This window comes from Bufo gargarizans, chromosome 1 (genome assembly GCF_014858855.1).
Source record: "Bufo gargarizans isolate SCDJY-AF-19 chromosome 1, ASM1485885v1, whole genome shotgun sequence".
Taxonomy (NCBI): domain Eukaryota; kingdom Metazoa; phylum Chordata; class Amphibia; order Anura; family Bufonidae; genus Bufo; species Bufo gargarizans.
In genome coordinates, this window is record NC_058080.1 from 671,208,414 (window position 1) to 671,231,685 (window position 23,272).

Below are 23,272 nucleotides of genomic sequence, written 5' to 3' on the forward strand. Positions count from 1 at the left end.
AAATTGTGAATAAAAACTGAATGCAATGATGTGGAGATGGCAAATGTCAATATTTTATTTGTAATAGAACGTAGATGACAGATCAAACGTTTAATCCGAGTAAATGTATTATTTTAAAGGAAAAATATGTTGATTCAAAATTTCACGGTGTCAACAAATCCCAAAAAAGTTGGGACAAGTAGCAATAAGAGGCTGGAAAATGTAAATTTGAGCATAACGAAGAGCTGGAAGACCAATTAACACTAATTAGGTCAATTGGCAACATGATTGGGTATAAAAAGAGCTTCTCAGAGTGGCAGTGTCTCTCAGAAGCCAAGATGGGTAGAGGATCACCAATTCCCACAATGTTGCGCAGAAATATAGTGAAGCAATATCACCCAGCGAAAAATTGCAAAGACTTTGCATCTATCATCATCAACTGTGCATAACATCATCCGAAGATTCAGAGAATCTGGAACAATCTCTGTGCGTAAGGGTCAAGGCCGTAAAACCACACTGGATGCCCGTGATCTCCGGGCCCTTAAACGACACTGCACCACAAACAGGAATGCTACTGTAAAGGAAATCACAGAATGGGCTCAGGAATACTTCCAGAAACCATTGTCAGTGAACACAATCCACCGTGCCATCCGCCGTTGCCAGCTGAAACTCTACAGTGCGAAGAAGAAGCCATTTCTAAGCAAGATCCACAAGCTCAGGCGTTTTCACTGGGCCAGGGATCATTTAAAATGGAGTGTGGCAAAATGTAAGACTGGTCTGTGGTCAGACGAGTCACGATTCGAAGTTCTTTTGGGAAATCTGGGACGCCATGTCATCCGGACCAAAGAGGACAAGGACAACCCAAGTTGTTATCAACGCTCAGTTCAGAAGCCTGCATCTCTGAAGGTATGGGGTTGCATGAGTGCGTGTGGCATGGGCAGCTTGCATGTCTGGAAAGGCACCATCAATGCAGAAAAATATATTCAGGTTCTAGAACAACATATGCTCCCATCCAGACGTCATCTCTTTCAGGGAAGACCCTGCATTTTTCAACAAGATAATGCCAGACCACATTCTGCATCAATCACAACATCATGGCTGCGTAGGAGAAGGATCCGGGTACTGAAATGGCCAGTCTGCAGTCCAGATCTTTCACCTATAGAGAATATTTGGTGCATCATAAAGAGGAAGGTGCAACAAAGAAGGCCCAAGACGATTGAACAGTTAGAGGCCTGTATTAGACAAGAATGGGAAAGCATTCCTATTTCTAAACTTGAGAAACTGGTCTCCTCGGTCCCCAGACGTCTGTTGAGTGTTGTAAGAAGAAGGGGAGATGCCACACAGTGGTGAAAATGGCCATGTCCCTACTTTTTTGGGATTTGTTGACACCATGAAATTCTGATTCAACATATTTTTCCCTTAAAATGGTACATTTTCTCAGTTTAAACTTTTGTTCCGTGATTTATGTTCTATTCTGAATAAAATATTAGAAGTTGGCACCGCCACATCATTGCATTCAGTATTTATTCACGATTTGTATAGTGTCCCAACTTTTTTGGAATCCGGTTTGTACATCACATGATCCATCCCCATGGTAATGGACCATGTGATGAGCTCAGTGACGTCACCACAGGTCCTTTGACAGGTCCTGAAGAAATAACAGGAGACCGGCAGCTACCCGATCAATTGGAGGAGGTGAGTTATTTTTTATTTTATTTTTTTACCCTCATTGGCACTGCGCCACCAATGGTTACTATACTGGGGTGTTGGGGGGGGGGCGCACTGCGCCACCAATGTTTATTATACTGGGGTGTTGGGGGGGGCGCACTGCACTACCAATGAAGATAACTGACCTGTTAATACAAATACAGGAGGCGGGTGCCGGAATCAAATAGCCGGCACCCGACCTCTATGACAGGGAGCTGCGATCCGCTGCAGTTAACCCCTCAGGTACCGCAGCTGAGGGGTTAGCTGCGATCAAACCCCTCAGGTACCGCAGCTGAGGGGTTAACTGCCTCTGATCGCAGCTCCCTGTCATAGAGGTCGGGTGCCGGCTATTTGATTCCGGCACCCGCCTCCTGTATTTGTATTAACAGGTCTTATTCCGGCACCCGCCTCCTGTATTTGTATTAACAGGTCTTATTGGCGGCAGGAGCACGGGGGGGGGGGGGGGGGGGAGACTCCTTCTCCACTGCGCTGCTGAGAAGAACATCAGCAGCGGGACAGAGAACTATCATCTCCTGTGCCCCGCCGCTGTATTCAACAGCAGAGCTGCAGCGGCACGTCTAGTCGCAAATGGTGACAAGACTAAAAAGTCTTGTCTCCATTTGTAAATTCTAAGTCGCATTGGCGACCATTTTGGTAGCCATCTAGAGCCCTGCTTCTTTTAACTCCAAACACGAGTGAAGGGTAGACTAAAAAGTTCTACTTTGGTCTCATCTGACCACATGACTTTCTCCCATGCCTCCTCTGGGTCATCCAGATGGTCATTAGCAAACTTCAGACGGGCCTGGACATGTGATGAGTTGAGCAGGGGAACCTTTCGTACAAAGCATGATTTGAAACCACGAGGGCGTAGTGTTCTACCGACAGTGACCTTTGAAACTGTGGTCCCAGCTCTCTTCATGTCATTGACCAGCTCCTCCCTTGTAGTTCTGGGGTGATTCCTCACTTTTCTTATCATCAGTGTTACCCTACGAGGTGAGATCTTGCATGGAGCCCCAGTCCGAGGGAGACTGACTGTCGTCTTTAGCCTCTTCAATTTTCTAACAATTGCTCCAATAGTTTATCTATTTTCACCAAGCTGCTTGGCAATTGTCCCGTAGCCCTTTCCAGCCTTGGAGTATCACAATTTTGTCTCTGGTGTCTTTTGACAGGTCTTTGGTCTTGCCCATGGTAGTAGTTGAGTAGTTGGCATCTGACTGACTGTGGGGTGGACAGGGGTCTTTAAAGAGCTCAGACAGGTGCTACTAAGTTAGATTAATGAGTGGAGTAGAGGGGGGCCTTTTAAAGGCACAGTAATAGGTCTTTGAGAGCCAGAATTATTGCTGTCTCTCAGGTGGTCAAATACTTATGTTCAGCAGTGCAAGACAAATAAATTCATTTAAAAATCATACAATGTGATTTCCTTATTTTTTTTTAATTCTGTCTCCCAGAGTGGTAAAGCACCTACAATATGAATTTCAGACCTTTGAATTTCTAAGCGGGAGAACTTGCAAAATCGCAGGGTGTTCAAATACTTCTGTTCCTCACTGTAAGTATAAATAAAAAATCAAACCTGCAGAGCATGATGAATAGCTACCCTGAAAAGTTTTGTTACTGACCAAAACTACCGTAAATTTTAAAACTTATTTTCCACATGAAAAACAGTGTGGAAAATCTGCGCAAAATATGCACCATATGCATATAACCTTAAAAAAGGAAAATATTTTTTTATAATCTCAAAGAAGACATTGAATTAAGCAAAATTATAATATCCATTCTGATAGCAAGATTGAAAAAGTCTGCTTACAGCTGGAATATAGCTGTTTTTATACTATGTCAATGTCAGTTATATAGTTTGTAGTTTTTTTGGGGGGTTTTAATGAACATCTTTATTGAAGGTTTTAAACATTTTTAAAAATTAGATATCAAACATAGTATAAGGCGAGGCAAATCAATAACAGGAGTTAAAGGGCTTCTGTCACCCCACTAAAGTGATTTTTTTTTTTTGGGCTAGTGAAATTAGTTATATTGCGATATATGACAATATAATTGTGTTACTTTGATCCAGCAGTTTCTGCAAAAAACGAAGTTTTATAATATGTAAATTCGGTCTCTAACAGCAAGTAGGGCGGCTACTTGCTGCTAGCTGCTGCAGAAATCCGCCCCCTCGTCGTGTTGATTGACAGGGCCAGCCGGGATCTCCATTTCAAAAATCGCGCGCCTCTGTAAATTCGGCGCAGGCGCTCTGAGATGAGGAGGCTCGTCTCCTCAGCACTCCCTCAGTGCGCCTGCGCCGATGACGTCTTCTATTTCGGTGATGTCATCGGCGCAGGCGCACTGAGGGAGTGCTGAGGAGACGAGCCTTCTCATCTCAGAGCGCCTGCGCCGAATCAACAGAGGCGCGCGATTTTTGAAATGCCGACAGGGCTGGCCGGAGGAGGAGATCCCGGCTGGCCCTGTCAATCAACACGACGAGGGGGCGGATTTCTGCAGCAGCTACCAGCAAGTAGCCGCCCTACTTGCTGTTAGAGACCGAATTTACATATTATAAAACTTCGTTTTTTGCAGAAACTGCTGGATCAAAGTAAGTAACGCAATTATATTGTGATATATCGCAATATAACTAATTTCACTAGCCCAAAAAAAAAAAAACACTTTAGTGGGGTGACAGAAGCCCTTTAAGAACTATTCTGTCAGTTGAGGTATAACTATTATACATTGTACAATTCGCAGATACTGATAGTGTATAATGTCTTTACCCATTATGTGCTCATTCAAAAAAGGCAGGGGGAGGGGCATTCAAAAATTTGCTATGGGGCCCCAGACCAGCCTTTTCTAGTTACTCCCCTGCTTCTTAGAGCTGGTTGTCCTACCAAACTATGTAATCAGTAGAAAAGGACCTTGATAAGAGAGATAATCAATAATCCAGTGGTCACTCTGGCTGATCTCCAAAGATCCTGTGTGCAGATGGGAGAAACTTCCAGAAGGTCAACCATCACTGCAACACTCCACCAGTCTGGAATTTATGTCAGTGGCCAGAGCGAAGCTTCTTCTTAGTAAAGGACACATGAAAGTCCACCTGGACTTTGCATAAAAAAAAACATCTAAAGGACTCTGACGCTGGGTTCACACCTGAGCGTTCTGAAAGGAGCGCTCTGTATGCGCGATTGTACCAGCTTTTGCAATCGCGCATACAGAGACAAGCGAACGCCCATTGTCGCGCGCTCCCGAAAGTCTATGTACGGGAACGCGCGACAAGACACCCCAAAGAAGCTCATGTACTTCTTGGGGCGTCGGGTGTTTTACAGCGCGATCGTACGTGCTGTAAAACGCCCAGGTGAGAACCATTCCCATAGGGAATCATTGGTTTCTCCTTGTTGAGCGTTTTACAGCGTGTAGGAACGTGCTGTAAAACGCTCGGGTGTGAACCCAGCCTTAGTGTGAGGAACAACATTTTGTGGTCTGATGAAACCAAGATTGAACTTTTTGGCCTCAATTCTAAGTGTCATGTCTGGAGAAAACCAGGCACTGCTCATTGCCAATACCATCCCTACAGTGAAGCATGGTGGTGGCAGCATTATGCTGTGGGGCTGTTTTTCATGGGGCTGGGACAGGGAGACTTGTAAAGGCTAAGGGAAAGTACAGAGATATTCTTAATTAAAGTGCTCTGGACCTCAGACTCGGCTGATGTTTCACCTTCCAAAAAGAAAATGACCCTAAGCACACAGTCAAGAGGCATAATAAATAACCTTGGGTCCCCATAGGCCATGAACACTTTTGACAGCAAGTTTAAAAATTCTTATGATTGGTTTACCTAATGCACATGGCTAATTAACACACTGTTTACACAGTACAGGGATATTGATGTAATTATAATGGGATAATGCACAGTCATATCACAAAAAAATCTATGCCACCTTACATACATTGCACCACTAACTACACCTTTTGAGTGGAAATGCCCCTGCCCTCGTTGTTGGGCCCCATAGCATCCATCTTGTACTTACTTGTATTCAGTATCATCTCCTGGCTTATAGAACCAGTGAGGTTGTTCCCATCCTGCGTGGAAGCCCATGGAGCATTTAGTCTTGAGCTCTTCATAAACTCCACTCACTCTTTCAGTTGGTCTTCCAGCAAACCTTTCCTCCTTAGGATAACCAACTGGATCAAGAAATAAGACGCCAATGTTTTACATTTTTGGAGCTTTTGTATGGAGAATGACAATATAGACCCCCACATTCTTGAGATGTCCTACTGTACATGGGAGAAGGGCAACATTCCCCAAGGATTTAATTCGTACGGGAAAGTGGATCTCTAGAACATGAGGGGCCTAGCCAGATCAATATGTTATTTCTATCATTAGGGGTTAATCTTAATGCTAGAAGTCTTGGTTAAACATTCAAGAGGCAAAATGTCAAATAAAATTGAAGCTAGGAGAAATCTTGACATTCTTAGCCAAGTTCTGCATCGAGTGCGATTGTTTTAAAGGGTTTGTCCAGCGGATATTTTTTTTAAAGGCTCAGAACAGTGCACAATAATTAAGCCATGCTCACGTTCCTGGTCACCAGCTTCTTCCATTCAGATGCCTTGGCGTCAACAACTAATTTAGATTTCTTGGTCTTTCTCAAGACACAGGAAATGACTGCTCAGCAAATCACTGACCGAAGTAGTGACCCACCTCAGCCAGTGATTGACTGAGCGGTCATTTGTCCAAAGGGACCCTCGAGTAGAGTCCAGTGGGGTACCAGGAAGCACTGGAAGCGGAACAACTGGGGGGCAGTAAGGTAAATATGACTTATTTTATTATTTCAGACAGTTCTGAGCCTTTAGAAAAATTATAATCAGACAAACCCTTCAAACAAATCTAAAGATATTTAAAGAAATCCCTTAATTATTTATAACATTTCAGAATGCTCAAACTGATTCATAAATATAGAATAAAGACATACCAATGTTGTTCAATCCATACGACTCCCTTGCTTTCAGGGCTGTGTATTTTGTCGTAGTCCATTTTCCATATCTATTTGGGTCCAGTTCAATGAGGTCAAAAGGAGGCTCTTTCCCAATGATCCAGTCACTCAGGAATTTTCCTATTCCACCAGCGTGAATGATGCCATAGCTATAAGCATAATCATTACAGTACGTGATAACTACTGATAGCAAATTATCTGAAATACAGTTTTAGGACCCTCTTTTAGGACCCATTCACACGTCCGCAATTTCGTTCCGCATTTTGCGGAACGTAATTGTGGACCCATTCATTTCTATGGGGCCGCACGATGTGCTGCCCGGATACGGAATTGTGGACCCGCACTTCCGGGTCCGCAATTTCGTTCCCGAAAAAAATTGAACATGTCCTATTCTTGTCCGCAATTACGGACAAGAATAGGCATATTCTATTAGTGCCTGCGATGTGCGGTCCGCAAAATGCAGAACGCACATTGCCGGTGTCAGTGTTTTGCGGATCCGTGGATCTGCAAAACACGCTACGGACGTGTGAATGGACCCTTAAAGGGATTTTCCAGGATCACAATATTGATGGACTTTGCTCAGAATAAATTATCAATATCAGATCGGAAGAAGTGCAACTCTCAGCAGCCCCACCACTCAGCTATCTGAAGGGGCCATGATGCTGCAGCCTCTTCATTGTTTTCATCAGACTGCTTGCATGCCACCTACTTAGTGGCAGCATTGCAGGGCACTGAAGCTTTGTCCCATTCTTGCCACATCCTGCAATGCTGCTCTGACAGTGCTTCCTCTGTTCTTACTTCTAGAAAAATAAATTGATAACTGGGTGTTATGACTTGGGGGGGGGGGGGTCCCTACACAACGGACACTGTCCAATTGGTGCTGTCAGTGTCAGGCTGTTTAAGGATGTCCCCCTTTGGCAAGCTAAATGGTAACATCTAGTTGTCAGTTTATACAGAAGAACAGCACAGCACAGAGATATAAGAAAAGGTGTTCTAGAATCCTTATGTCAGTAGAGCTGAAGGTCTTTCATGATTATTTAAACATTTTTAATATGCACCAACATCAGTATTCACTTACCCAAAACCGGTGGCCACCCAGTAATTTTGGACGCCTTGATGCGGTCCAACCATGGGAAGTATATCAGGAGAATATGTAATAGGTCCAGAAACAATATTGATAATATCTGCATTTTTCAGCACAGGAACCATGTCCATCGCTGCCTCCACATGCTCCATGATCCTGTCCAGATCGGACTCAAATAATTCTTTTCCAAAACCTAGAGGAGCACAGTCAAATTTGATTGTTCAATAGTTTCAGGCCACGGAAGGACAACATCTTGCATTGATCCGGGTCAATCAGCTACAGTACTTCTTCTTTAGGGCGCATTCACGCGCTCATGGGACAGCCGTACCTATTTTGTGGGCTGTAAACTATGAATCCGCAAAACACGGCACTGGCTCTGTGCACCGCGCATCATAGTGCAGACCCATTGACTTCACTAGGTCCGCGATCTGCAAGATGCGGCCAAAGATAGGACACGTTCTATTTTTTGCGGCATGGAGTCACGGACCCGAAAGCATGTGGAAGGGCTTATAATTTGCACATAGAGTAAAATAGGTATTCCAGGACTTAAATATTTCTGACTTATCCCCAGGATTGGTCATCAATATCTGGTCGATGGGGGTCCAACACTCAGCAAGTTGAGCAAGTTTGTAAATGCTTTAAAGTGGGCTTGTTACCCAAAGTGCTGCCAGGTTTAATAAACAGCATTTTACAAACAGGCCTGTGCTAGTAATCAAGAAATGTACAGTTCTCCACCCTTCTAGACAGGGACTATGGCTGCCACGTGTCTGAATGTATAAATGACTGCTGGAAGATTTTAATTATGTTTGACTAATTAATCACAGCAAGTCTAATGAACAATTTTTGCATTCACAATTCTACAGGTGTCACAGATGAAATCTCCCATCATTCACTGCTGTAATTTATACTACAGGCATATCCCTTCCATTATATGAGAGGAACTTAAAGGGCTTATCTGATTTCTGAAACATCCCCCCCCCCCCCCCCATGTGCCGGGTCCCTGTATAGCTCCTGGTCCCCGCACCGCCGCTGCTGCTTCTCCCTGCACACAGATGAAAACATCCAGTGTCGGGGGAAGGGAGCAGCCAATGGGAGGCAGAGACGGGAACGAGCCTTCCTAGGATCACCCGCTCGCGCTCGTCCCTGTCCCCACCTGCCATTGGCTCCTCCCCCCTTCCCCCGACACCGGATTTTTATCCATGTGCAGGGAGAAACAGCAGCGGCGGTGCGGGGACTGAGAGCAGGAAGCGGGGTAAATATATTACCTGTGAGGGGCCCGACACATGGGGGGGGGGGGATGTTTCAGAAATCGGATAACCCCTTTAACTGTTAGGGGCGTGTTTGACAAAAATGTTGACTGATTCCAGTAACAACCAACAGAACTGTGAGTGCAGCTCTGGAGTATAATACAGGTTGCAAGAAATAAACAAATAATTAATGTAATGTATTTACCAAGTAACAATGTATTTATAAGTTACTGTTTAGACAGATTATACCAACATTGTAAAGGGAGTGTGTCAGCAGTTTTGACTGCTAAACCGCAGGCAGCACTAGCTAGGGCCTGGGGAGAGAAAGGCAAACATATGATTTGAAGAGCTTTTATCAGGAGTAGGGTGAATACAAACTTGTATTCTGCTAGATTCTGTTTCTGCTAATGCCCTCAACCACTGACCTTTGCCTGTTTCTTTGACTTTGCCTCTGACATGACCTCCTGGAATTTGACTTGGCTAGTCTGTGACTTTGCCTTGCCTGCGGACTTTGTCTCGGACGTTATCTCCTGGATTTACTTTGTTGGTTATCAGTTATTTGATTCAGTCCTAGTTTTCCTGTCTGGTTTTCACATCTTTCTATCTTACAACTTTTTTCTCTTTTTGGTTTAGGCCCCTGCACTTAGCTAAGAAGGGACTGCCGTCCAGTTGTGGGCCGTCACTTGGGACAGATCGTGTAAGTAGGGAGGGACAATGGTGAGGGTGGAGTACAGGGCCGCACTGTTCCCTAACCTTTGCATAACAATGGGAAAATCATAAACCTGACTGCCAACAAAAGATTTTTCCATTCTCTTTACATGTATGTTTTAGTAAGGTCCTCTTGAAATAATTTTGGAGCACAGTTTTTAAGGAGGCTGAATTTTGCTATTCCTCTTTGAAATGCATGAGTGAATTGGCTAGAGGGTGTTATACAGTGTTATACACTTAGCACTGACGTGCCCCACTAACATAATAGAAAGTAATACCCAGTTGTCAATGAATTCTTTTTCTAGGAGAACTAACAGAGGAACAGCACAATGCAGAGTTCTAAGAAAAGGTATGCCAACACTTTGTGCTTTTTTTTTTTTGAATTGACAACGATAAAAAATTTCAGGAGAACTGAATGATAATAATAGTTATTTCCACTACAGCAAACTAATGGTGAATTTGTAAAATAATTGAGTTTATCATTGATGGCCAGTAGAAGATCTCTAATGTCCACATCATTGATATGTTTAGATACCTGGTGGGACTCCATTTGTCACCCAGGAATCTTGTAGTTTCATCTTTTCTTGACTCTCGTAAGGACCAAATAAAAGCCCATCACGCTCCTGGCGCAAGTAATATGAACCTTCTAGGTCTCTAATAACTGGGAGTTCTGTCTTTAAGGCTTTTACTTCAGGAACTGTTCCAGTAACCACATACTGATGGTGCACAGGGATAAGAGGATGGTCAAGTCCTAAAAGCTTCCCGACCTCTCGAGCCCAGAATCCTAGGAGATAAAATGTCACAGATATATTAATAGACATCAGGATAGTGAAGTACAAAGTATTTTAATCAGAAGGAGGTTATTTAACATTTCTGACCATGAATTCCATAATTATCTGGCCATGTTCAGTGACACTGATTTATTTTTGTTAAGACTATGACATAGAAAATAACCTGGGGTTGGCACTGCCGCTTAAATATGTGCAGGATTGTGTGGCTTAGGTGGTGCTCAGCAATTTAGAATGTATTCACATATGAGGTATAGAAGAATACATTTGCGGCACTCACCGGATTCCTTCGCAGTTCTTTTTATTAATTATTAAAACATAGTCACTGGTGCAGGCACTCACTCAGTTTCAGGCAAGGGCCGTTTCCCGCTGACCGCCCTTCGTCTGGACTCCCACCGTGATGGGAGGTGGGAGGCCAGACAAAGTGCAGTCAGCGGGAAACGGCCGTTGCCTGAAACTGAGTGAGTGCCTGCACCAGTGACTATGTTTTAATAATGAATAAAAAGAACTGCGAAGGAATCCGGTGAGTGCCGCAAATTTATTCTTCTATATCTCATATGTGAATATATTTGTTAAGAACCTGTAGTATTATTGCTGCAGGCACATTGAAATTCAGCATTTCCAATCCTTCTTCCCCGACACCTGCTGTTTTGTGAGAGTCCAGACACCCCCATACACATTAGATGGTCGGCCTGTCCTGACAAAATTGCTGTGTTTGGCTGACATTGTATATGGCTTCCTTAAAGGGCATCTGTCAGCCGACTTATACCTCTGAAACTAACTGACCTGTTGCATGTGCACTTGGCAGCTGAAGACCTCTGTGTTGGCCCTATGTCCATAGGTGCTCGCATTGCTAAGAAAAATGATGTTTTGATATATGCAAATGAGCCTCTAGGAGCAATGGGGGCGTTACCTTTACACCTAGAGGCTCTGCTCTGTCTGCAACTTCCGCGCCCTCTGCACTATGATTGACAGAGCCAAGCAGTGTAAATGTCATCACACCTGGCCCTGTCAATCAAAGTGCAGAGGGTGCACCAGTTGCAGAGAGAGCAGAACCACTAGGTGTAATGGCAACGCCCCCGTTGCTCCTAGAGACTCATTTGCATATTAAAACATAATTTTTCTCAGCATTGCAGACACATACTAACATGGGAACAACACAGATGTCTTCAGCTGCCAAGCGACACATGTAATAGGTCAGTCAGTTTCATAGGTACAAATCTGCTGACAGATGCCCTTTAAATCTTAAGTATACTCTGACATTTCTTCAGTGGTGTAGATCCTCTTGTTCCCAGCTGCACTGCTCTCATATGTCACATGCTGTCTCTTCTGTATTCAATGGGAGCACTCTCAGCTTTGCACCACCACTTACACTTAATAGGGTGCCTGTTACATTGAAAAACACTTAACGCTGGACAATTGTTCCTCTGGGTGCAACACTCTATATGCAAAAATCATAAAGTATTATGTCAATAAACGAACAATTTTCTTACTTTCACCTCTACAGCTGCTGCACACCTTACTGAGGTTGCCCCGTCAGGACAATCCCTGTCCATAGGCCTTACTAAAGCCAACAGGCAGCTCTTGCTCTGGCAGACTCAGGTCTTCCATGTATTGCATGTAATCCAGAAAGAAAAAAAATTCTAGAGCTTCAATGAAAAATCCATTTATTAAAGCGTACCTGAGTTTTCAAAAAAGGTTTGCATAATGGCTGTGCTTCTTTGTACTAATATGTATAAGAAAACCCCAGCAACCGTGTCTTACTTCCAAATATATTCTTTTTATTTCATTGTTATAAAGTATATAATATGATGCGTTTCGGCACAAAGCCTTTCTCAATCAGAATTGAGAATCTGATTGATAAAGGCTTTGTGCCAAAACGCGTCATATTATATACTTTATAACAATGAAATAAAAAGAATATATTTGGAAGTAAGATACGGTTGCTGGGATTTTCTTATACATTCCACATGGAGTTTGCTCCTTCCTGCTGCAACATGAAAGCGAGATCGAGTGCCAGCTGGACTTTGGTTTATCTTTGTACTAATATAACTGTGAAGGAACAGGTATTTTTGGGCTTCCCTAAAGTCTCTTTCAGCCATATTATTCAGTTTCAGCTGCACAGCTAGATGCATTTCACTCAGAAGTAGGGGGTGTATCACTTCTGTGACATCTGACAGCACTGTACTGCTGTGATGTCCTTTCCTTTTCTTCCCACTATGTTTGTTTTCAGCTCTAGAACTTACAGAACAGATAAGGAGGGGAAAAGCACACTTACAGACACACAGGAGGCCCCTATAATCTCCAAAAGGTGTTCTTTTATCAGACGTAGGATCTCAGCTCAAATTAGGTAGAAGTGAGACCCCTAGTGCCCATAACTTTACAGCTTTTTTTAGGTGGATGCAGGCTGATGTTTTTAATGAAGGGATTTAGAAAGCTGCTAGTTACACCATTCTCTATTAAATTAAATTGTGTGAGACTCTTTCAGACAGTTTTAAAATATGTTCACATATGGATCCAAGCCATACAAAAGCCAATGCATTTTGGAAAACTGCCCTAATCATAGCTATAATTTCTGAAGTCACTCCATGTGTTCTCCTTCCTATTCTGGCTCTTAACTTCTCCTTTGTTTGAATTTTTAGCATGGCAAACTATCTCGCTTAACTATCTCTTTCTCAATTAGATCATTCACTGCAATGAAAGAGTACCCCCTTCTCCGTAGTGATTCTATTAAAGCATAAGACCTTAAATGGGTTAGGCTACTTTCACACTAGCGTTCAGAGCGGATCCGTTCTGAACGGATCCGCTCATATAATGCAGACGGTGGCTTCCGTTCAGAACGGATCCGTCTGCATTATATTGTCAAAAAATGTCTAAGTGTGAAATTAGCCTGAACGGATCCGTCCAGACTTTTACATTGAAAGTCAGTGGGGGACGGATCCGCTTGAAGATTGAGCCATATTGTGTCATCTTCAAACGGATCTGTCCCCATTGACTTACATTGTAAGTCTGGACGTATCCGCTTGCCTCCGCACGGCCAGGCGGACACCCGAACGCTGCAAGCAGCGTTCAGGTGTCTGCCTGCTGAGCGGAGCGGAGGCTGAACGCCGCCAGACTGATGCATTATGAGCGGATCCGCGTCAACTCAGAATGCATTAGGGCTGGACGGATGCGTTCGGGGCCCCTTCAAACGGAACTCACAAGCGGACAGCCGAATGCTAGTGTGAAAGTAGCCTTATCCAACCCCTATAATGACCCCCATTGCCTGTACCCCTCATATACATTATACTTACCTGCTCCCCGGCACCTGCGTCGCTCCAGATCCCTGCATGGCCGCCGCTGCATCTACCCTTCGCTCAGATCAAAACATCCGGTGATGGGGGGGGGGGGGAGCAGCCAATAGCAGACCGCTATGGGGACGAGCCTCAATAGCGTCACTCGTGATGCTGCGAAGCACTCGTTCATCGGGTGAAATGATTGGAGATGCGGTCACCTCAATCATTGTTCCCGAGCACAACACAACACAACATTCTGCTACCCAGGAGCAGTGATTTTGTAGGAGAACAAGCGACAGCAACAGCGATCACTCTTTCTCATATTGTGGAGGTGATCGCTGCATGTAAAGGTAGTGCTTCACCTCCACTTAATGAGCAGCTGACTATAAGGAAGGAGCATTTCCTTCCCAACAATCTGCTGCTCCTCGGATAGTGTAAATGCGCCTTTACACTAATCAACGCAATGCTACTCTGTGGGCATTTTTATCTATAGAGCTGTCATACTGTTATCCCAATACTCACTATTATGATGAGGATTACCCTGCAGATAACATCTTCCCCTCACAACAACAGTAAACTGACAATGGATTACTTATCCATATGGGAGGCCTTATCATGTGTGTTGACTGCTACAGGACAATATTTTGTATGGAATTTTCAATCACATAGTACTGCTGAAATGAAAAAGAAAAACAGTAAGAATTCTTTAAAAAAAAAAAATTCTACAACTACTGAATAAAAAAAAGTGTCCTTTTAAAAGGCAGTTTGCTGAAGCACGTAAGCCGTATGAACTAGTTACCTCTATCACAGAAAAGACACAAGCCTTCTCCGAAGAGGGGGTTTCTTGTACACATCCTTTATACCATTTTCACTATATTGCACTTATTGTTTCTGGTTTAGGGGAATAAGCTTTAAAATGCCACAAAGGCAAAATCCTGCCATTTCATCATGGCTTGTTGGAGACGATATTGCTGGGTCTGCAACTAATTGTACACTTGGATTTTCTGAAATGACCTAAAAGCAGCGGACTGCCAAGAAGCGGCCTGCTCTAGTTTATTCTGGTTTTGCTATTTGGACTTGGCACGGAGTCGTCTTTACTAAACAGCTAGGAGATCCAAGTGAGGAAACATGAATCCAGCTCTACTTGGCACCGATATTACATGGGCGAGAATCTGTGGTGTGGGGGAGGGGGATTGAGGGGCTACATGAGCACAGAAAACTATACTGCTGCAAACTTAGATCAGCTCAGTCCTCAGATGGTGTGAGAATAAATTCCTTTGAAACTGGATATTTTATATCATTGTTAGTATGCCGACATCAATAGAGGATATTGTACAGTGCACCTAAAATCAAAAGATTTCTGCAGGTACAAAATCCAATCTCCGCGACACATTTTTCTCCATTCTAAGAGTCCCACTTCTGTATGAATCATGTCAGATGATGATAAAGAGGAGCTGAGCAGATTTGTAGGAAAAGATTCAGTAAAACCTGTATTTTATACATTTATATCTTTGCTTTTTGTCACTTCCTGAACAGCTGTCGGTACAGGTAGCAGGTACCGATAGCTGTTCCCAGGGCTGCAGATATAAATGTGTCAATTACAGGGTTTACTAAATCTTTTCCCATATATCGATCTGCGCAGCTCCTCCTGCTCTATAACGTGCTGCCTGTAGATTGCACTGCATTTTGTGGTGACAGGTTCTCTTTAAGGCTACATTCACGCGAACGTTGTTTGTTTCCGTGTCCATTCCATAGGATGCGGACCCATTCATTTCAATGGGTCCGCAAAAAATGCGGAAAGCAAACATTTCCTATTCTTGTCCGTTTAGACATTGTTACAATGGATCCACACAAAAAAAAAAACTGATGTCATACAGATGTCATTCGTTTTTTGATTTGCAGATCCGCAATTTGCAGACTGCAAAACACATACAGTCGTGTTCATGTAGCCTTAGGCTACATTCACATGATACACTGTCAGTTTTTAATGGCCAATTTGCATCCGTTTTCAATGGCAGCTAAAACAGATTCATTTCATTGGCTTTTTTTTAACATCCCAACCCCTGCAGTGCTCTTACCGTACACATAGTGCCCCCTGAACATTACATAGCCCTCATAATGCCCCATATGTGAAAATTGTCCACCATAATGCCCCCTAGTATGAATAATGGCCCCCATAGTACCCCCATATGAATAATGGCCCCATATTACCCCCAATGCGGGCACATACAGTACAGACCAAAAGTTTGGACACACCTTCTCATTCAAAGAGTTTTCTTTATTTTCATGACTATGACAATTGTAGATTCACACTGAAGGCATCAAAACTATGAATTAACACATGTGGAATTATATACATAACAAAAAAGTGTGAAACAACTGAAAATATGTCATATTCTAGGTTCTTCAAAGTAGCCACCTTTTGCTTTGATTACTGCTTTGCACACTCTTGGCATTCTTTTGATGAGCTTCAAGAGGTAGTCACCTGAAATGGTTTTCACGTCACAGGTGTGCCCTGTCAGGTTTAATAAGTGGGATTTCTTGCCTTATAAATGGGGTTGGGACCATCAGTTGCGTTGTGAAGAAGTCAGGTGGATACACAGCTGATAGTCCTACTGAATAGACTGTTAGAATTTGTATTATGGCAAGAAAAAAGCAGCTAAGTAAAGAAAAACGAGTGGCCATCATTACTTTAAGAAATGAAGGTCAGTCAGTCCGAAAAATTGGGAAAACTTTGAAAGTGTCCCCAAGTGCAGTCACAAAAACCATCAAGCGCTACAAAGAAACTGGATCACATGCGGACCGCCCCAGGAAAGGAAGACCAAGAGTCACCTCTGCTGCGGGGGATAAGTTCATCCGAGTCACCAGCCTCAGAAATCGCGGGTTAACAACAGCTCAGATTAGAGGCCAGGTCAATGCCACACAGAGTTCTAGAGACACATCTCTAGAACAACTGTTAAGAGGAGACTGTGTGAATCAGGCCTTCATGGTAGAATATCTGCTAGGAAACCACTGCTAAGGACAGGCAACAAGCAGAAGAGACTTGTTTGGGCTAAAGAACACAAGGAATGGACATTAGACCAGTGGAAATCTGTGCTTTGGTCTGATGAGTCCAAATTTGAGATCTTTGGTTCCAACCACCGTGTCTTTGTGCGACGCAGAAAAGGTGAACGGATGGACTCTACATGCCTGGTTCCCACCGTGAAGCATGGAGGAGGAGGTGTGATGGTGTGCGGGTGCTTTGCTGGTGACACTGTTGGGGATTTATTCAAAATTGAAGGCATACTGAACCAGCATGGCTACCACAGCATCTTGCAGCGGCATGCTATTCCATCCGGTTTGCGTTTAGTTGGACCATCATTTATTTTTCAACAGGACAATGACCCCAAACACACCTCCAGGCTGTGTAAGGGCTATTTGACCATGAAGGAGAGTGATGGGGTGCTGCGCCAGATGACCTGGCCTCCACAGTCACCGGACCTGAACCCAATCGAGATGGTTTGGGGTGAGCTGGACCGCAGAGTGAAGGCAAAAGGGCCAACAAATGCTAAGCATCTCTGGGAACTCCTTCAAGACTGTTGGAAGACCATTTCAGGTGACTACCTCTTGAAGCTCATCAAGAGAATGCCAAGAGTGTGCAAAGCAGTAATCAAAGCAAAAGGTGGCTACTTTGAAGAACCTAGAATATGACATATTTTCAGTTGTTTCACACTTTTTTGTTATGTATATACTTCCACATGTGTTAATTCATAGTTTTGATGCCTTCAGTGTAAATCTACAATTTTCATAGTCATGAAAATAAAGAAAACTCTTTGAATGAGAAGGTGTGTCCAAACTTTTGGTCTGTACTGTATGTACATGGGACCAACACAGATGTCTCCAGCTGCCAAGTGCACATGTAACAGGTCAGCCAGTTTCATAGGAACAAATTTGCTGACAGATGCCCTTTAAGGTCACTTGTCCACAAGTGTCCATAGTCCAAAGTACCCTTGGTCCAGGGCACTGCACACGGAGCTGGTTTCTGCAGTGATACGTTCCCTGCTCCGTCCACTACACACAATGGATGGAGCTGTAATTGTGGCACCAATTCTACTGCAGAACAGCTGATCGGTGGAGGTGTAGGCTGTTGGACCTCAACAATCAGATATTGATGGCCTATCCTGAGGATAAGCCATGAATATGAATGGACCCGATAACCCCTTTAAGTAACATTGCCAGATTGAACAGGAATATGTTCAATAACTAATAGGACAGCTCATAGGACAGCCTTCTTTCTGAGCCTAAAATGTATTCATTGCGCTTGTAATTTCTCCTTATGAGCACAGGCTGCAGGAAGCAGAAACATACAACTAGATGTGCCCCATGACATTGCAGTAGTGTGCCACATTGCAAAATCACAAGCATTTGCCGTGGCTTTGCATTGTGGTTTTTAAACAACGTTAAAAAGTGCAAAACAATGGCAAAAGTATAAAGTTTTGCCATGCAGTAATTAACCATGTGGTGCAACAGATATGCACCCATAACCAAAAACTGAACGAGCATATTTATGTAGGAGTCTGGAAAAATTAATGTCAGCCGGCAATTATTCAATGTGTATGGCTACACTGAGGATCTACCCAAGATTTGATAGGTTAACCCTTTCAGTAAATTTTACAGTATTTGATCCTTTATAACATTCATATCTGTAGGCCATCATTCTTGTAGAGTTCTATAGCCGCAATGTCTATCTTACTTCATCTGAAGATTCATGGTGCTTCACGAGTAATGATTATTAATGTCTCTTTACAACCCTTTATATTTATATATGATACCACCAGTTATTTATCGACAACCCTGCGCCATCGTGGGTGAGTACAACCCACTTCATTAAAGGGTCTCAAGTGTCCAGACATCTTGAATTCATAGATTCCAGGAAGACCACCAAGAGAAGTGTGAAAAAGCTGATACAGTAATTGGTTCCCATAATTAAAGGACATGGAGATTCAATAGCTGTTGGCCAAATGATTGTTCGGCTGACTGCTATCTCTCCTGACTTCCTAACAACGCCTCCATACACTAACACGTTCGGCTCAACTGAACATGTATGTATATTCTATGGGGAGAGCGGAGAAAGCCGCTGCCAGACACTTCTCCTCAGGCTTATCTTCCAGGAGAACAAAAGGATCAGGCAGCAATATTAATTTCGCCTGACCATTCTCTCCTTAACATCATCTTTAGAGGAGAGTCAAGAGCTCCTCACGCAAATTAAGGTGTCTGCCAAATCCACCTTTCTTGGCAGGTTCATCCAATAATACATTTATGTGTATGGTCACCTTAACACTGGAGATGGAGTGCAGTATTCTAAAGAGGAGAACATGTAAAGGGGTATTCCCATCTCAGACATTGATGGCATATCACTAGGATATGCCATCAATGTCAGATAGTTATGAGTCCCACCTCTGTGACCCACCCCCATCTCCAGAATGGGGCCCTCAATATGCACATGAGTAGCATTCTCTCCATTCACTACTATGGGAGTTCTGGAAATAGCTGAGTGAGTTAATTTGGCTATTTTTTGAGGTTCCATAGCAGTGAAAGGAGAATGCACCTAACATGCTAGGCCACCACTTTATTTTACTGCTATGAGACTGCCAGAAATCGCTGAGTCAGCACACTGCTATTTTTAGGGCTCGCATAGCAGTGAATGAAGGGTGGCCACACTTGCTCGGTGTGCTCTCCTTCACCTCAGTGGCCCATTCTGGAGATAGGTGTAGGTCCCACCTCTGGGACCCATTCCTATCTGACATTGATGGCATATCCTAGCGAGATGTACTGTGCATGTGCCAACTGTACACTCTACAACCATTGTGCGGTACTGCAGGGCCAGGCAAGAGGACGATGATGATTCCTAGCCCTGCCAGTCAAAGGAGGTGGACAGTGCCGGAAAGAGGAAGAGCTGAGGTGCACTGAAGGGCAAGAGCCTGGCCCTCAGTGCACTGAAACCCTAATCTGCAAATGAGGAATATTGCAACAGATTTTACTAGACGGGCGTTCTTTTAATAAGATGGATTAACCCTTCCATGCACTATGCCTGGTATAATAGGATTGATCCTACTGACAGATGCTCTTCAAAGTGACCATCCTGAAGCAGACTGCCCGCTCAGCTTCCTATTAGAACAGGACACCACTAGATCCTGGAGAAATTAGTAATTGTGAGCAACAGCTGTAGTAACTGTATACAGTCAGTTGCTGTCATATCAATGCAGAAATAGAAGCCATATGTCATACAAACCATTAGGTCCGCATAAGACCAGTAATTCACATAGAATATGAGATCCAGTAACTACATACGTGCCATAATCCATACCAATCATAATCCCCATATAATACCAGCCATAGTATAATATGACAAGTATATAAACTAGGCCTAGTCACATTGCTCTGTCCAGGTTTCCGGTTACGGGCACAGGTATGGCCGCTTACATGCCATTTTTTATTAATTAGCAAATAACACTGTGCTACAGTTTGTCAATGGGCAGCAGCGCATTAGAGTGACTTGGGCACACCAGGACCATTGTGTGCATGCCCTTCTTTAATGCTCCGTTGACTTTTTCTTACATTTTCTTATATTTTGCTGCTGCCAATATTGGGGTATACAGTTTTGCATGTCTTCCATTTCAGTTTATTACATTTTTATTTTAATAGTAGTACTAGCCAGGGATAAAAAGTGTAAGAAGTAAAGCAGTGAGTATCCTCTAAAATAATTAGTATTATTTAGCAACAATCTGCCCAGCACTATGGTTTAATAAGTAATACAAGTAAATGTCTTGCCAGTGCTGTTATTTAATCCCGCTCCATGCAATTGGGGTCAACTCAGTACAGACATCATGAGAGTAAATCAGAATTGTGATCTCAGGACATAAGCACATTTCTGGAGCCCACTTACTTATTATACTGCAGCTTTTATATGACTGGGAAAATAGAATTGTCCTCAGGATTTCAATTACATTCCTTAAGACAGTTGCACTTCTGAAAAGCAGATTTCATTCACATTTAACCTAGTCTCTGGGTCTTCAGTTATGTGTGACACACTGGAAGTCAATAATCTACATGTATAGATTTCTATGTACAAAAGGAACTGGGGTTAAAGGGTTAAAGGGGTTGTGCAGCCGGTATATATGAGGATAGGTCATCACCATCAATTCCTGGCACCCCCACTCATCAACTGTTCAAGAGGAGGCGGCACTTGTACAAGTGCTACTTCCTCTTCAAGATTACACTGTGCCATCGTCTCGGAAGTCTTGGTGGCACAGTGCAATTACAAGTGCTTAATCCATTTACTCGAAGTAAGAAGACAGTCAGTATAATCTTGAAGGGAAGTAGTGCTTGTGCTGAGTCGGACCCCCACTGATTAGATATTGATGACCTATCCTGAGAATAGGTTATCAATATGTACTGACTACACAACCCCTTAGACTGTCAAACATGCCTTTTGTGAAGCTTTTATTCTCAGGAGTAGTGTGAATATGTAGCTTTATTCTGGCAGGTTCTGCTCCTACACTGAAGAGGGAGCTTCACTGGGAAATGGTTTCTGCATTGAGCTGCTTTACAGCCCCTTTTCTGCATGACAGCTGTAGCATCCAACCAATAGACCAGTACAGATGTCTCTCAGAGCAGTAGGGAGGGGCTGTGAAGTAGTTCTGTCAGGATAAGGCGACTACTGTCACACACAAACAGGGATAGTGCAGCCCCGAAACTTCTCGAACCTACTATCCGTACCTACTTGAACGGTCACCCTAGGCAGTGAACCCATAACTGATCGGCAGTCCCTTTACTGAAATACATGCAAGGACAACACAGGAACAGGGAACAACAAACAGACAAATAATCCAAGAGTAGTCATACGTTAATGAGTCAAAATGGCAGTTGGACTAAGAAGTACAAAAGATCCTAGAAGCAACAAGAAAACCAACACACTAAAAAGTCACAAACCAGGAGATCAATACAATACCAAATTGCCAGAAGCCAAAATTGTAGTCACTATACCAGTCCAGAAATCCAAAAGCCAAAGGACAAGAAATTCACTGGCAGGCACCGGCCTTATATAGTGAGGAGTGAACAGCTACATGCTAGCGTCGCTGCACGCCAGGTGGGGATACCGGCTGAACGTCATGATGCTCTGGAGCCCCAGCGCGCCTCATCATTGGCCCGGGGCTCCAATGTCAGAGCGGGCCGCCCAGCTGATCTGGTTCCCCCAGCAACCAGATGCTGCCCTGGCAAGCAGATGCTGCTGCCGCATGGAGGCAGCAGCGGCCGGGGGAACCATAACAAGTTAAATGCAGAGAGCACTTGACAGTAAGGCTCCACCTCCAGTGCACTTGCAGTAACAGAACCTGGCAGAATAAAACTGCCATTCAGAAAGTTCATACTACAGACAAAAAAACACTGAAAAAGTTATTTTTTTTAAACTGCATAATATGATAAATTAATATGCTCAATATGTACTAACATAATAGATGCAAATATTATATATAGACTAAGCCCTCACTCTAGACTCTCAGCCAATATATTTTGATCAAAACACTTTTGTGCCCGTCTACCAGCACCAAGGTGGTCTCAGTCAGGCAGGACCTACTCTAAAACCTATCTCTATGCCATCAAGTCTCAATGCGCTCCTATTATTCCACCTTGGGAGTAGCAGTTTTTTGTTCACTTTTGCCCCACCTATCCCGCAGGCTACCTTTATTAGGTGGTACATATAGGTGTGTATGCTTCTCCTCTCATTGGATGCTTGACTGCACACAGAGGTAACTAGGAGCAGCACACTATATGTGCAGAGTCTGCTCTCCTGAATATAGGTAGGTTTAGAGTAGGTCCTGCCTGACTACCTTGGTGCTGGTAGGCGGGCACAGATGTTATTTGATCAAAATATATTAGCTGAGAATCTCATATTTTATCACATCAGAGTGAGGGCTTAGGCTATATATAATATTTGCTTCTATTGCATTATTTTCAGTGATTTTTCAATCAGAAAGTTTATAGAAACAACCCTTTGATCTTAGGGTACTTTCACACTTGCGTTTTCTTTTTTTTTTCGGCATAGAGTTCCCTCCTAGGGGCTCTATACCAGAAAAGAACTGATCAGTTTTATCCCCATGCATTCTGAATGGAGAGCAATCCGTTCAGGATGCATCAGGATGTCTTCAGTTAAGTCTTTTTGACTGATCAGGACAGAGATAAAACCGCAGCATGCTACAGTTTTATTTCCGGCCCAAAAAACTGAACACTTGCCTGAATGCCATAGGAATGTATTAGTGCCGGATCTGGCATTGAAAATACCGGATCCGTCCTTCCAGCAGACTGAAAAAAAGTGAAAAAAATAAATGCCGGATCCGTTTTTTTTACCGGATGACACCAGAAAGACGGATCCGGCATTTCAATGCATTTGTAAGACGGATCAGGATCCTGATCAGTCTTACAAATGCCATCAGTTGGCATACGTTTTGACGTAAACAAAATACAAATACCATGAGAACCT

General features: G+C 43.4%; 1 protein-coding gene across 1 annotated transcript in view; it reads right to left on the reverse strand.

Annotated features, from left to right (window-relative positions):
* Positions 1-23,272, reverse strand: part of DMGDH (dimethylglycine dehydrogenase) — an 80,587-nt gene that overhangs the window by 32,108 nt on the left and 25,207 nt on the right. Inside the window, exons 6-9 of the mRNA XM_044276113.1 lie at positions 10,228-10,476; positions 7,732-7,930; positions 6,633-6,802; positions 5,691-5,844 (exon numbers count right to left, since the gene is read on the reverse strand). Of these exons, the coding sequence (XP_044132048.1) occupies positions 5,691-5,844; positions 6,633-6,802; positions 7,732-7,930; positions 10,228-10,476 (772 nt within the window). The remainder of the gene's footprint in view (positions 1-5,690; positions 5,845-6,632; positions 6,803-7,731; positions 7,931-10,227; positions 10,477-23,272) is intronic.